Source organism: Embiotoca jacksoni, unplaced genomic scaffold (assembly GCF_022577435.1).
Source record: "Embiotoca jacksoni isolate LCO1_2020_lvr unplaced genomic scaffold, fEmbJac1.0.p SCAF_16, whole genome shotgun sequence".
Taxonomy (NCBI): Eukaryota; Metazoa; Chordata; class Actinopteri; family Embiotocidae; genus Embiotoca; species Embiotoca jacksoni.
This window is the reverse complement of record NW_027185296.1, coordinates 9,477,796-9,493,168: the sequence shown is the minus strand read 5'-3', so window position 1 is coordinate 9,493,168 and position 15,373 is coordinate 9,477,796. Positions and strand designations below refer to the sequence as shown.

General features: G+C 41.5%; 2 protein-coding genes across 6 annotated transcripts in view; one reads left to right on the top strand and one right to left on the bottom strand.

Annotated features, from left to right (window-relative positions):
• herc2 (HECT and RLD domain containing E3 ubiquitin protein ligase 2) overlaps nt 1-10,515 on the bottom strand; it is a 46,493-nt gene extending 35,978 nt beyond the window's left edge. For all 5 annotated transcript variants that reach the window (XM_069150818.1, XM_069150819.1, XM_069150821.1 and 2 more), the window contains exons 1-12: nt 10,449-10,515; nt 9,388-9,496; nt 7,907-8,000; nt 7,574-7,705; nt 5,353-5,575; nt 3,766-3,866; nt 2,200-2,341; nt 1,802-1,906; nt 1,542-1,713; nt 1,247-1,420; nt 514-702; nt 202-353 (exon numbers count right to left, since the gene is read on the bottom strand). In XM_069150818.1, the coding sequence (XP_069006919.1) occupies nt 202-353; nt 514-702; nt 1,247-1,420; nt 1,542-1,713; nt 1,802-1,906; nt 2,200-2,341; nt 3,766-3,866; nt 5,353-5,575; nt 7,574-7,705; nt 7,907-8,000; nt 9,388-9,459 (1,556 nt within the window). In that variant the 5' untranslated portion in view covers nt 9,460-9,496; nt 10,449-10,515. The remainder of the gene's footprint in view (nt 1-201; nt 354-513; nt 703-1,246; nt 1,421-1,541; nt 1,714-1,801; nt 1,907-2,199; nt 2,342-3,765; nt 3,867-5,352; nt 5,576-7,573; nt 7,706-7,906; nt 8,001-9,387; nt 9,497-10,448) is intronic.
• Nucleotides 10,516-10,723: 208 nt separating this feature from the next.
• On the top strand, nt 10,724-14,457 carry nipa1 (NIPA magnesium transporter 1). Its single transcript, XM_069150817.1, has 5 exons — nt 10,724-10,989; nt 11,174-11,221; nt 11,366-11,456; nt 11,918-12,075; nt 12,263-14,457. The coding sequence occupies exons 1-5, from the start codon at nt 10,857-10,859 to the stop codon at nt 12,769-12,771; spliced, it is 939 nt and encodes a 312-aa protein (XP_069006918.1). The 5' UTR covers nt 10,724-10,856; the 3' UTR covers nt 12,772-14,457.
• The last annotated feature ends 916 nt before the right edge of the window (nt 14,458-15,373 follow it).

Here is a 15,373-nt window from a genome sequence, read left to right as displayed (position 1 = left end):
TTGATCAATAATTCAACTTAGTGCCCCAAATATCCAAACTCCACAACTTCAGTGTTAAATCTGTGATGCTCCTTCCACCAGGGCAGTATCACACAGTCCACACAGCCTCGTGTTTTATATGATGGGACCAGGTGGAAATACAAAAGTAAGTAAAGCCTGAAGACAAATGATTATCATTGTGGATGTTCTCTAGCTACTTACGTGGTGTCTCCGTGGCCGAGGCGTCCACCATCACCACAGCCCCAGGAGAAGACCTCCCCATTGGACGACAGCGCCAAGTTGTGCTGCCCATCAGGATGAGCCGCGAGCTTCACAATCTTCCTGGAGGTCAGACCATGGATCAGCATCGGAGCCTGCAACAAAATAATTCAGTGACTCATTCCGCAGGAGGCACAAAGATGAAAGGATCAGCTGCTGGCTGATGTTTTAGAAGGAGGTATATCAATAAACAGAGTATATCAGAGTATAACAGGTATATCAATAAACAGAGAAGACCCGAGCTGCAAGACTGACCAGGGTTGTGCTCTTGTAGTTCTGGGTGTAAACAGCACCACTGCTGGACAGGATGAGAAAGCCTTTTTCGGAACAGACGATTTGTGTGACCCCGAGGCTCGACAGGGCTTTGCACTCGATTGGTCCGCTAACGTTGGCATAAAGTTTCCAACCCAACAGGCCCCAGGCGATCACTTCCTGCAACGTCCCCTGGAACAAAATGAGACAGACAGTTTAATTTGGACTGTTTACCTTTCTGGCAGCAGGTTGACAAAACTACATAAAATAGACATAAGAAAACAAAAGTCATGTCAGCTTTCAAATCTGAAGGTGGTAATGTTTGTATGAATTCATCTCATTATTATTTGATATGAAGAAATATGATGCTGAAGAATTAAAAGTGTGGTGATGATGCTTGTCCGTGCTTGTCATACATCATACTTTATTGTACCAATTACAAGGCAAGGCAAAAACGGAAAGGCCTGAACCCTGTGAAACACTCAGCAGCTTTTGATTGGAAACGAGGGCTTTAAATTTGAAAAAGTTACAGGAATTCGCGGGACTTAGTCGACCAATAGGATAACTTAATCAGTAACTTACATACTCTGTGTGAGAAATTTGCATTGGAATACAGCCAAAAAGGAAGCACAGTAGCACATTAAAGTAAGGCTTCAGAGAAGGTATCGCCTCACTGATCTAAAATCAAGCATAAACAATCCGTTCATCATTGACAGCTAATAAAAGGAGTTGTGACCTTGTGTGATGTGGGGGAGTTGCAGTGTGGAGGGCTGCAGGGAGAAGCCAAGCGGTCCAGGTGAGCCATGATCACCACTGCTGTTTGCCGAAGGTCAATGGCCAGTTCGTTATCCTGAGGCAAGGTCAGGTAGCGCAGGAAACTCTCGTTGGGACTCAGAGGGGCTGCGAGGATCTGGAAATCACAGCAATCAACCACAAAGAACTTGTAAGCTTGATTCTTGAGCAACTTCAATCTCTCATTGTCTTATCTTCAAATGATTTTGTTCCATTTATTTTTTTAACTTGGTGTTCACCTCAGCTTCCTCTTCAGGAACGGGCTCCTCCTTGCTGCTGTAGATGTTCTGAAAGCGCTGCAGGAGGGGCAGCAGAGGAGCGCTGGTTCCCTGCGTGGAGCGCTCGTTGTCCATCTCTCTGGTGCCGCTTTCCCACAGACGTAACAGTAGCAGGACGGCAGACAGCAGCTGACTGGAAGGACACAATGAAGAAAACACACAGTGAGAAGTGAGGAGGCCGTTCGTTTCAACTGAAGCAGGTATGAAGGATGTCTGGTTACCTGAGCGTGCCCCTCTGGACAGCCAGCTCCAGCAGGATGGCCAGCGCTAGGTGCTGGTCCTGAAGAGGAATGTTACCCTTGGTGCTGGCACTTCCATGTACATCACTGGTTCCAAAGGAGACAACATGAGCTACACAGGATTATACAGCGTGCAGTATACAGCAGGGCTGCAAATAGTGATTATTTTCATTTCTGATTAATCTGCCCATTATTTTCTTGGTTTATTAAACTCCAGAAAACAGAAAAAAGTCCAAGATGATATCCACAAATTTATTGACACTCGAATAATGTTTGACATTTTTCTTTTAAAACAGTGACAGATTATATTTCGGTCAACTCATCATTGTATCTTTCATGTACAGTAATATTATTCAGCAGCTGATCAGTTAGTAACAAACCTGAGGAACTTTGTGGCTCTCTCCACAACCTCCAGCCACACTGATGACACCGTTCCCTCATCAAACAGTGTAGCCTCAGGCAGGGCCCGCAAGGCATCCAGAGACTCCTGGAGCAGCTCACTGCAAAGGTCTGCATCATCTCCTGCACCAGAGAACAAACCTCTTCTGTTTTATAATCAGACTGCAGCGATTACATCACACAGAAGTTACTAAAAACTATGAAATTTATAGTTCAACAAGTCAAGCATTCAGAAATACAGAGGATTTATATTATTGTTATAATGTCATTATTATGAATAGACCCCATGTTTTTCTTTTAAATCTGACATTAAAATTTAAGTAATAATATAATTATTAATATTAAAATATAAATGTATATCATTGTTACACAGTATAACTGTGCTTGCAGAAATACCAGCAAATATTGTGCTAGTATTATAGGGCCACACCGCTTACACACATATCTACTCTATAACAGACTCTCTTATTCATCACCATTAGTATTCAGTAAATGGAGAAGGAGAACTATTTTTACATCACTTGTTGAATCTGTTATAATTGATAAATAAGAGCCGTTGTTTGAAGCTCTCATGCACTTCCATATAACTGCCTTCAATTCCACATGTGTAATGGCAACCAGTCAGAATCCGAATGCTCCTCGTCTTAACCTTCACAGGACCTTCATTATGGTGAAAGAACACAGTTACACTTGTTGTTTATACCTTATATTACAGCTACAATGAGGATGAGAGGCTTAACTCTCTCTCTCTGTGTGTGTGTGTGTGTGTGTGTGTGTGTGTGTCTGTCTGTCTGTCTGTCTCACTACAGAGGAGAGGCTGGAGCTTTGTTCCCTGTCCCACCCAGCCCCGGTGGACAGGCAGCTCTCAACCTCACGCATAACAAAAACAGCATCTCTACTTGAAGGATATACATGAGGAACACAGCCACTGGCAGATTTATTATTTACTATTATAATCAGATTCTGTGATTTAATTCCATTGAGATCAGGGTTCAATATCAAGCTCAACTTTATGTTCTTTTTAAGGTCATAGTGTGTGGTTGTGTTTTACTGGACTGCATGATATTAAAATATATTTGTATAAACCATGCACACATACATGAGGGGACTAAAGTTAGACATAAGTACAGTGCAGTCCAACAGAACAGCACAATAAACTACAGCCTAAAATGATAATTAAATATATTCTACTTCTCTGTGGCACAGATATTGATCCTTAATTATTCTTAATTTATCTGCCTGTAATCGGGACTTCTGTATTTCAGTGCTGCAATCAATTTAGAGCTACATAGAGCTACCTCCATTTTCGCCCCCTTGGTCCTATCCTATGATCTCTCAGTCCTTCCTGTAGCAGCAACCACAAACTAAAGCTAAAAACATAGCATTGCGAAATATGCTGGGTTGTTTACCATGACCAGCCTCTAACGTGGTGCAACACATTCATTAACAGCTGTTGAGCAAAGCTCAGTGACCATGACAGCAGCTATCATCGCCTCTACTAGAGGACACAACGTCTTCAGTCTGTCTGCATGCTGGGAGGTTCTTACCTGACCTCCACGCACGACGCAGGAAAGCAAAGGCAAAAGAGAGCGCTGCCCTGGAGCCGACTCTGGCCAGACCTTCAACACCCTTACTGGCCGGACGAGGGCTGAAATAACACAGACACACAGGGATCAACTCTTCAGATTAAATTATAATATCTGCGGTTCTTTTCTATACTGAATATTGTGTTGTACAGTACTTGATGGTTTTGTGGTGAGGAGCTGATTTGTATCATTATACAAACTGTTATTAAGTCATGCAGTTTGCAAACTATTACATTTCACTTAAAATGACACACACACACACACACACACACACACACTTTAATCAGTCAAACAGGATCTTTTAAGTCCCCACAAGATTTGTCACAAACAGGCTTATGCTGATGTGCACTTTTGCATCAGGGAAACTGAAACTTAGAACTAATAACACCTCAACAACAACAGAGACAGTGACTAATTATTTTGTGAGAGGTAGCCTGGTTCCGCCACACTATCGCTCACAGCTTTAGTTTTCTTCACTGATTGTAGTCTGGAAACCTTGTTTACATTAACGTCTGCCCAGCCACTCTGAAGGGAGGACCAATCAGGGAACAGTCAAGCCATTTTTTTCTAAATGCAGTTGCAGCAGTGGTAAAGTTTCAGCGCTCATGTTCCAGTAATTAGTTAGTAGTAGTAGTAGTAGTAGTAGTAGTAGATCCAGTAATCTTGACATTAACCCAAGAGCCAAGCGCATTAGGATTCAATAACTGGAAACAATTCCCTATTGAGTATACCAAGCGTGACTATTTTGGTCTGGATATGGACCAGGCTACATGTGAGGCAGAGTTTCTATAAAAAAAAAAATAATAATAAAATAAAAAAAAAATAAAAAAAAAATGCTATCTTGTGCTTCTGCTGACATTTAATAATGCAACTAAACAAAGATCGGACTCATAAAAACAACAGTAAAATCTTACCACAAACACAGAAAGAACTAAAAGAAAGTCCGTAAACTGATGCGTACGTAAGCAGAAAAACGTTGTGGATTTTTAAAATGCACCCTAACTAAATAAATATACAGTACACTGTATGTGAACGTATGCAACTGAGGTAAAGAGTACATCTACAGTACAAGTACAGTATGTCCTAGTACATACACATACTGTGTGTGGCTAAGAGGCTCACAAAAGGAAAACACCGTGTGCACTCATACACAAAGCTGCAGAGTTCAAGTGGTAGTCTGTGTGCTGCACATACCACAATGAAAACTGTACAGTCCTGTGTAAATGTCTGAATGAGAGCATGTACATTCATAACATTACAATATACTTTAATTCTACTTCCAGCTACTGTTGACCACTCTGCCACAGACTGGCTGTTGTCTTTCACAGCTCACTCAGGGAGAGAGGAGAGTGTACAGCCTCCGCAGGTCACAAGTCATCACAGACGCATTCACTGGAACCTCCAGTTCATTTGCTTATTTACAGATTATGAGGAAATGCACCGAGAGGAGAGCCACAAAGGAATGAGGAGAACATGCACTCCACAAAGAGAGGCTCCAGCTGGTTTGAACTCTTGATCATATTGATCGACCTGTGGCTTAATTATTACCTTTTATTGTCAGCAGCAGGCAGTGGAGGGCTGGGGGGCATCTTCCAGTGGACCATGTCCTTCTCCTCCATCATGCTGTGGCTGAGGGAGATGAGGTAGCGCTCCAGGATGACCAGGCGCTGGCGCAGACGTTGGCCGGAAAGGGTGCTTTTGGCCATCTGAGCCGAGAGCTTCTGCTGGTCGTCGACCAGGACCAGGAGACAGTCCTTCAGCTCCGTCTCATCTGTGCACACAAGGAAGGGGGGAGGAAAACAATACAAATTAAAAATCAGCCCCAACCAAATGCAACCTGAGTCAGCCTCACAGAATAAACTTGATGACTACAAAAAAAAATGTGCGTACAGTAAGGGCAAAATTACATGTTTGTTTTTAATGACTAGATGCCCAAATCTGTTATTCTGCTGTCATAATTGCAGAAGCTGTAAACAATGCTGCAAAAGCTACCATAAAGCAATTGTGATTTTTATGGTGTTAATTCAACAGTGAATAAAATTAGTATTAATTTCCATTCAGTTTCTTCTGCAAAATAAAAACAATTTCTTGAATCAAGCTTTATCGCAAAACATATGTTGAGATGTGCTTGCACAGTCTGTACATATTGTTGTACCCGTTCAGCAGGTGTCTCACACTCAGGCATTCAGCATGGGAAAACGAAAAAAAAAAAAACATGCTACTTAAAGTGACCCAAAATAAAACCATGTCCTCTCTGTTGACATTAAATATTTCTTACAACCCATAAAAATCTGCACAAACATACAATTTATAGTGACACAAAACAGAAGTTACAGGACAAACAAAAACAATCAAACCATTTTTGGCATTCATAAAACATACTGCTGCAATTTAATAATTTAAGCTGCTTTCTGCAATTAAAATTTCACAATGTACCTCTGAAGTTTACACGATGCACTGAGGATTTTCACAGTATAACATGTATGGAGGGCTCAGTATGAAAAAAAAAACACATTTATCCTAAGTTAATCTTTTCACTGACAGTGCAGTGTTTCAAGAAAAGGTCCTGTGACACTGAAGCTTTTTACTTGCAGGCTTAAATGTTTCAGAGTGAAAAAAAAAAAAAAAAAAAAAAATCACCACATTTAAAACTCTTCCTCACTGACTTTCTTAACAAACGGCCCTTTGTTTTGAACTTTTTGAAAAGAAAACGCTTTACTGTGTCTATACAGCAGCGCTGCAGGGAAGACAAGACGGGCCAAAATAGCAGGTCTGAAATCCACTTAAGCTTTATGTAAGCCAGAGTGGCCTGAGGTTGTATGACCCACACTCCAGTCAGCTGTGCTCCGCTGTCAGAGCAGATATGGATCCCGGTCAGACTCTCACTGATAATTTTACATTTCTAAAAAGTATCTTGTGCTGAGGACATATCAAAGTCATACGGGTTGATCAAAACTTGGACACAATAAAGAGAGGAAACGAACATCCACTGCTGCGAATCAGAGCAAAGCCGACATGTGTCACCATCCTGATTTCTAAACAAAAGCTCAGGTCTGAGTTGTAGCTGAGACCTTCAGGTTCCAGATATCTGACCACACGAAGGAAAAGCAGGAAGTATTCAGTTTGAACTTTAAGACTCAATGACAGAGCATCGGTCCATGTAGCGATCCAGTTACACTCACTATACAATCAGACCAGTGTGATTTCCTGGCTCACTCAATTAAAAAAAAAAAAAAAAGAGAGCGAGAGAGAAGCAGCCAATTAGAAAAACCTGCACTCACTGGACATGTAGACCGGGCCCCAGCGCTTATCTCCTACCACCATGACACCCTCCCACCCAGACCCGGCAGTAAACACAACTTGGGTGACGCTGCCCCACTCTGAACAACATTGTAATGCCTACCAAGATTACACCCTGCAGGAGTAAAAATAACCACTCAGACCAGCAGACCAGCGAGTTGTCATTTCAGTTTCCTCACCACACGTGGCAGCAAAACACGCACACATGAGCAGGCCCTGACAGACGTGGAAATGATAAAGAGCGAGCTTGGCCACGTGTCACACTGGTCAGTAGAATTGTATCTAGTCGACATTTAGGTCTTGTGAAACCATCTGGTGTCAGCATGGTATTAATTACCCTACTTGGAAACAGAAAGGCATAAAATAACAAGAGCCACAGCATGAGAGGAGGGCAAGCATCGGAAGTAGGTTGCAAACGGGATGTACAGCAGCCCACCAAATATTAACTGTGTTCGGGTAGCGCTCTCACCTGGCTGCCGCCCCCAGTCCCAGGTCTCGATGATGGAGTGATGCACCGATGTTAACGTCTCCTCCTCCTCTTTCTTCTCTTTGTCGTTGGGCTCATCCTTCTTCTGAGCTCCAAAACAATCAGTGCAGTCTTCTAAAAGAGTCAAAAGAAATGATGACTTTTAGCTTCATTCACAGCAACAAGGTTAAAACATCATCCCAGTCCCCTGTATCAAGTGTCATCCTCCGACAGTGTGTAAAAATGCTGCATGTTATCAGAGCCAAGGGGCAGTTGTGTGCAAATGGGTCACAAACATAGGGTGTTAAATAAATCCTTAGTGTCACAGAGCCTTACCTGGGTGAGCTGATTCCTCTCCATTGAATGTTATCTCCTCATCTTTTACCATTTCATTCCACATCTCACTCAGACCCTCCGGAGAGAATGCCCGCTGCCAGAGGACAGAAACAGAAAATCAGCACCAAGTACATCTTTATACAATCATCTTATTCACATCTTTATGTTTGTTCTGCAGAATCTTCAGCAGGAGTATGACACAGACTAGTTAGTATCACATTATCAGGGAACTACAACATAATACAACTGAAATACATCCAGTGTGATCAGTTATTATTCCCATAAATAACCCACTCAATGTGTGATATTTGCCTGTATTTCATCCCTCTCTAAATGTTCAAAGATTCAGAGCATAAACAAATTCTGTCATCTCTCTGACATGTGGACGAGAATCTCTTGTGCCGTCTTCAAAACTCAAAAGTACCAGAATAGCTACTTTATCTCAGAGTGTCAAGTGATTCAAGAAGACATCTGCTAAAAAAAAAAATAATAATAATAATATCTGTGTCATCTGCTTAGTAATACAACATTCATGCATGGCTTTGCTCTACTTAGAAACGCTCACGAGCTGAAAGCCTACTCTTCCTTTCAAGGATCTGATGTCTGACAAAAACATGTCCGTTCCAATACGACACAGATCAGGCACATAACACTGGACTGCACCGCGCCTCCTTCAACACCGTAGACAGCTCTAACGATGGGAAAACATGACACCCTGGCTCAAATTAAGTCCTCATTTGATGTTGCAAACTGATTTTCGAATCCAGGGTGAGTCCAGACAGGCTGCAATTTGAGGAGGCGAGAGCAGACAGCTCAGTGCACAGCCTCGTTTCTGACTACGAGAGTCTCCCAGTCTTCTTTAGAATCAGCATACACTGAAAAAATCCCTCATAATTACTAACCCCATGAGTTGGTTTTCACAACACAGACCTTTTTAAGAATACCTTTTCTGTTAAGTTGCTGTATCATTAAAGGCTGAACCTCTGTTCACATCACAGGATAAACAATAATCATCTGTGCATGAGGATTGATGCAGCCTGCAGGCCAATGGCTGGATATGTTTCATGTGATCAGTTGTGTCAGCCCCAAAACTCTGAAATCTAACATGTTGGTGTAGTAGACAGCAGATGTAGCTCATGTAATGTGGAGTCAGTGTCTGATATCATAGCAAAAATATTTTGGTAAATAAATTGATACGATTGACAAAATCTGCTGTCAGTGAGGCATCAAAGTTTATAGGTTTTGCAGTACATCTCCAACATATTGCAAAACCAACTGACAACAATTTAGGAATGAAGCAGTTGAAAGAAACGAAACAATACAGTCATATTTAGGTAGCAATGAACCGCAGGGAGCACCACAGTAGCTGCAGAAGAATTTATTCAATAATCCAAGGGGGTAACAATTTCTCAGCTCATATAAGAATACGTAGAAGCAAAAAGTAAATGTTTTTCAAACGCTTCCTCCCTTTAAGTACGTACCTGCAAATCTATCTTCAGCCATTTGTCATGAAATCTCAGCTGAGCATGGAGGGTAAAAGATGGAGAAGGCATCTTCCCCACTCCTCTCCTGGCTGCAAACGCAGCCAACCTGCAGGAGAAAGATATGAAACGCTGTTATAATTTGAGACACATTTACAAAGTCACAGCTAATAAAAGACATAATTAAGAAAGTATGAAGGAAAGTTGAGCTTTTTGAGTTTTCACATTAGCATGCTCATTCCCAGGCTTGTTTCCAGCTTGCCTTAAAAGTGAATTAAAAAAAAAATGCAATTTATCACCTGTCTGTGTGCATGATGTTGATTAAAAAAAACAAACTTACATGGTGAATACAGTCAGATAGAATCAGTATATAATACTGTCACACAACTGTAAACAAAACCTAAGCCAGGACTGACCCGGTTCAATACACCGTGACAGATATTGTACATAAAAAAAAAACAACCAGGTTAGTTTTAACACTGTTTTCGTGGCATTTTCCACAAGAACGTTTGATGAATTACCTCCACACATAAAACAACTACACACAGTGCTTTACCCGGCCCACAGTGATGGGTTACACCTGGACGTGTGGTGCCACCTTACGTTGTCTCCACGGACGTAAACAACGCGGTGACTTCAGGCCAGAGATGTGTGAGCACAACGTTACACCAAACGTTGGGAGGATATCGCAGCACTACGTGCTACAAAGGCACATTCGCTGTTAACCTTGATGCCGTGGTTCGAGCCTGGTCACCGTATTTATTTATTTATTTTTACAGCAGATATTAATCTCCAGTGGTTAATAACACACGCTGACGCAGCATTATCGAGCTCATCGTGAAACACCTCACGCCGGCTTAACGGTCACGTTAGCTTTGGAGACGGAGGCTAACTCCTTGTTAGCCAGAAGCTAAACTAGCTTCCATCATCCAGGGCAGTCGTGAACGAGGCTCTCCGGGACGTGACACGGAGCCGCGGGAGAAGCGACGGTCCGGGGGGAGTCCCGCACCGCGAACGTGTACACGTGTCAACTTTGAACGCGGAGTTTTAAAGAGAATTACCTGCGGCGTCTTCTCAAGCTATTCTCGTCCCCTCAGCTGCTTTGCTGCATTGACAAGACGGGTCATAATGTACTTGATTGACAGCTCGCGGACCCGGGCACGAGGCACGGAAACAAATTACGTAGTTTTAACTGCGAGTTTCGATGCGGTCGATCTGTATCACCGCAGCCCGCCGCTGGGGCGGGGCTTCTACTGCGGGTCCGACCATTGGCCAACGGCCGCACGTTCTACTCCGCCCGCTTGTACTGACCGGTTTATACAATATAAGCGCTCCTTTCAGATTCGAGGCGGGACATAGGAGGGGCGGGGTTGCCCCCGTGAATGAAGGCTTCGACCGTCCGCTGGGCGGCGCTGTGTCCCAGGAAAACGTGGAGGAAATAGTCACAGTCATAGACAATACCCACAATAATGGCCATTGATTCAGCACTGCGTGGTGCTTCGTCTGAAAATGCCGGAATAGCAATAGCTGTAATATCAAGTTTCATCAACGGTTCGACATTTGTGCTTCAGAAAAAGGGAATATTACGTTCCCGCGCCAGAGGTAGGCTGAAACAGCAGCTTTAAAGCCGTTTCTTGAAGGATAGCCACTTGGTTGTTCATCATGTGGCTGTTCTTAACGCCATTTAAAACGCTCTTATTAAGTTGAATGAAGCCTCGCAGGGCCCATAGACTGTATATGAAAGGTAGGGCCGCAGAAACTAAACTCTTGGCTGTATTTCCTCCAGGAGGGTCGTACCTCACAGATGTGGTGTGGTGGAGTGGCACACTGTGCAGTAAGTATAGCGACACCTACCGGTTGTGGATGTTTGGTTCATGGAGAAAGTTCATGCAGAATTTGTATCCCTGAACGAAGTGTAGTTTTGGTGCCTGTGTTCATATTCAAGGCCAATGTTCTCACGCACCTTGTCTGTCTTTAGTGATTATTGGCCAAATTGGGAATTTCCTGGCGTACAACGTGGCCCCTGCTGTGATAGTTACACCACTGGGAGCCCTTGGAGTGTTGTTTGGGTGAGTTTGCATCACAAATGCATTGTTACCCTTTTTCTTAAGCATTTATCTCGTGATATAGTTTGTCCAAACTAAATAAAAAAAAAATCATCATATAGTGCAGAAAACAAAACAGTTAAAACACAGACTCTGGTTTAAAATAGAAAGATCCTATTTTACAGTGATCTGTTTTTCTGTTGTACCTTCAGGGGGAATAGTTTTTTTTGCCTGAGGCTCTGTACGTTGTTGTTAATTATTGATCTTTTTGCTCTAGTTTTGAATTCAAAAATGCTTTTTTTTATATACAAGTTTCAATCCTCTTAAAGCATTTTGGCATCATAAAATAAAGTGATCATGAGGTGATTTAACCTCACTTTGTTGCTGCATCATTTAAAATCAAAGCCCCAAAGTGCTGAGACAAGAAATAGAAATAGTGTAAATACATTCAGCACAATATATGTTGCTGTTTTTGTGTGATGCAGGGCTCTGCTGGCTTCTCGGGTCTTGGAGGAGCATTTAAATATCCTGGGGAAGCTCGGCTGTGTGTTATGTTGCTGTGGTTCTGTCATGCTTCTCATTCATGCCCCGAAAGCAGAAGCCACAACAAGACTGGAGCTCGAGGAGAGGCTACTGGACCCAGGTGAAGAAGTGAAGTTTGTAATTTTCAAACACGACAGTAAAAAGTAACAATCGGTCAATGTCCTGTTCAATTACTCTACGGATTCAAAGTCAACACCTTATTCTGGGATATTATTTCTCCTCCAACATATGCAAAATAATGTCATTGTATTCAAATGTATTACTAATAGTTGACTCTCATCCTGCAGTGTTTGTAATGTATGCCCTCTTGGTGCTCCTGCTGCTGATCACTCTAATTGTGTGGATTGCTCCGGCTCACGGCTCATCAAACATCATGGTGTACGTCGCCATATGTTCCCTCTTGGGAAACTTCACGGTTCCGAGCAGCAAAGGGCTCGGCCTGGTCGCCCCGGACGTGTTTGGCGAGGGGGCGTCGAGCAGCAGAGCCCTGGCTCTCTTCTTGGGTCTGCTGGGCACGCTGGCTGTCAGCATCCTGACTCAGTTCGTCTTCATCAACAAGGCCCTGGAGTGTTTCAGCTCCAACATGTTCGAAGCCATATACTACGTGGCGTTCACGTCAAACGTGATTCTCGCCTCTGCTCTGCTCTTCAAGGAGTGGACCGCACTGACGTTGACTGACAGCTTCGCCATGCTCTGCGGTTTAATAACAGTGTGTGTCGGGGTCGTTTTGCTCCGCATTTCCCAGGAGGCTTTGATCACATGGACGAAGAAGGAGGCGCGAGAAAAGAGGGACTGATTGTGTTGCCCACACAGACTCTGGACTTGATTTGTTCTACCTCCTATTTTAATGACCAAAGCTGCCGCATATTCATAACTAATTCCACTTAACTTGAATATCCGTGCAGTAACAAATATCAGAAAATATAAACACATAATACAGTTTTTCTTGTTTGTTTTTACATGATCATTCCTGCTTTGATTCCATTATTACTCCTGAATACAACTCTCTCCATCATGGAGCCTGTTTTTTTAACTTCGGCTGAGCTCTTAACAGCAAACTCAAACATGCCCTAAAGACAGTTCATTTGTCAACATGATGTATTTACCCATTTCAAATAGTTGCAAAGTAAACACTGTAAACTAGAAGTGCAAAACTAACAGTCCACTCTTCTATGATATACAAATGTGCAACTGTAACGACTGCACACAACTGGATATATTTCCAAAACTATCAGAGTGATGTCATAATCTGCTTGCGCCTGTAGCTGAGGCCTCACATCTCAGCTGTAGGACAGGTTCCAGTTCTCCCCCATGAAACCACTGTCCCAGAGTGCTTCATAATGACTGCTTGCTGTATTAGGTTTGTGCGAGTCCATGCGTATCCCTGAGGATTACTGGTACTGAACGTGGATTGTGATATGGAGTTTTTGTATTTCGGGAATGGCCTATGTTTTGTAACTTTTGAACTTTACTGCCAACTACTGGATTTGAGCATTTAGTAGGCCAATCTCCCTGTGGTAATGAAAGTGAAAATAACTTGTGGATCTTCTCGTGATTTGGATATTCAGATCCACAATTTATTGGGTTCTTCTTCAGCTGGGGTTTCACCCTTCCAGCACTTTTCATGCAGTTTTTCCCGTAATGCTGCTGACAAACAAACAAACCACCGCGAAAACACAACCCCCTCGGTGGTGATAATAACTCTTACTATCCTAAAGAGCGCTGCCCACAGGGCTTTAATAGGCGCCTCAAATGTTCTCCCTTTCTTCCAGTGCCAGACTGACTCAGTGTAGAAGCACCAACACTTTGACTTATTCAGTGTGCCTGTCAATTATTCAGGGTAATTTCAGAAGCAGTCGCTTCAGCGCAGGAGTTGTATTGAAGGTGCAAAAGTGTATCAGCTGTGACTGAGTATTTTGTCTAATGGAGGAATTTGTAAAGCTGATACCCAAATATACTCCTTTTGTTCTGGGACCATAACTCGTTATTTTATCAGACTAAATGTGGATACAGGTTCTAACTGTGTCGTTAAAATTATTGGTGTAACAGATTGTTTTCATGATTATGTCACAGGAATGAACTGTGATTACTAGCTCTGTGAGACCTGATTAAATGAATAAAGTGGTTTAAAAAGTAAAGAAACCAGTAACATGTTGCTATCACTTGTGAAATACTTTGGCTTCCCCTTTTCTTACACAATTACTGTTCAGAAGTCTTGAATAGATGGGTGGGTTTTACCATTTTCCTCTTAATCTCCAAAATTATACTCAAGATTTTGACATTGAATTATAAAATACTGTTTTGTCTAGTGGTGGAAGAAGTATTCAGATCCTCAACTTGAGTAAAAGTATCAATAAAACAATGTAAAAATACTGCATTAAAAATATAATCCCTGTACAAAAAATTCTACTAAGGTAAAACTTCAAAAGTATTAGCAGCAAAATGTAGTTCAAGTATTAAAATAAAAGTTGTAGTTTCGTCACTCTGCCTGATTTATCGTTATATTTGATGATTTGTTCTGAAGCGTCAGTGTGTAAGCAGCGTGTTACTGTTGTAGTTTCTGTAGGTGGAGCTGGTTTAAACTACTTTAGATCCAGTTTTACATACAGATCAATTTTAGGGGTCGTTAGATAATAACAGATGACAGAAGAAAAAAAAACACATTTCTGTTCCACAAATCTGTTTTCAATTTCTGGACTTTTTCTCTCATCTTATATTGGATCATTTAAACATTTAGACTACTGAAATCCAACCATGTGAGAAGTTTAGAGGGAAGAATCTCTATTTGTTGGAGCTGTTAACAACTTATTTACATCTGAAACAAGTTGGAAACTATACTGGTTTAATCATTAACAAAATCTTCTGTTTTAAAAGCTTGTTATAACATCCAGTGAGTCAAATATTAATTTAAAAACGTTATTATTAATGTAATTATTAATTATTTTAACATTCTAAAACTGGCGAATGAATGTAGTGGAGGAGGAAGTACAGTATTTCCCTCTGAAATGTGGAGTGGAAGTGTTAAGTAGATTCAAATGGAAATACTCGAGTAAAATACAAGTAGGCCTACTATGAGCTACTTTATTTATTTATTTTTTATTACAAGCTACTTTTTGACTCTTGGTTTTCTTCCGGTGATACCTGCTGATTTTAAAATATTATCTTCAGATTAAAGAAAAAAATGTCCACAAATGGATTCCTTAAATTAGAGCTGGTCGTAATGTATTTAATTTCCCACACATTTTGGTGTTTGTTGTTGACCCAACACTTATTTTCATATATCACTAGTTTTGTTTTTATAATAAAATAATAATAATAATAATAATAATAATAATAATTTAAAAAATAAAAAGCTGTTTAATTTATCCGATTAAAAATGTGGTGATGAATATAATTTG

What these genes read in the sequence shown, in the direction of transcription:
- nipa1 (XM_069150817.1), top strand. Translation starts at nt 10,857, where the DNA reads ATGGCCATTGATTCAGCACTGCGTGGTGCTTCGTCTGAAAATGCCGGA. An exon ending in GTGGAGTGGCACACTGTGCA is followed by an intron (nt 11,222 to 11,365) that starts GTAAGTATAGCG and finishes GTCTGTCTTTAG; the next exon opens with TGATTATTGGCCAAATTGGG. An exon ending in GGAGAGGCTACTGGACCCAG is followed by an intron (nt 12,076 to 12,262) that starts GTGAAGAAGTGA and finishes CTCATCCTGCAG; the next exon opens with TGTTTGTAATGTATGCCCTC.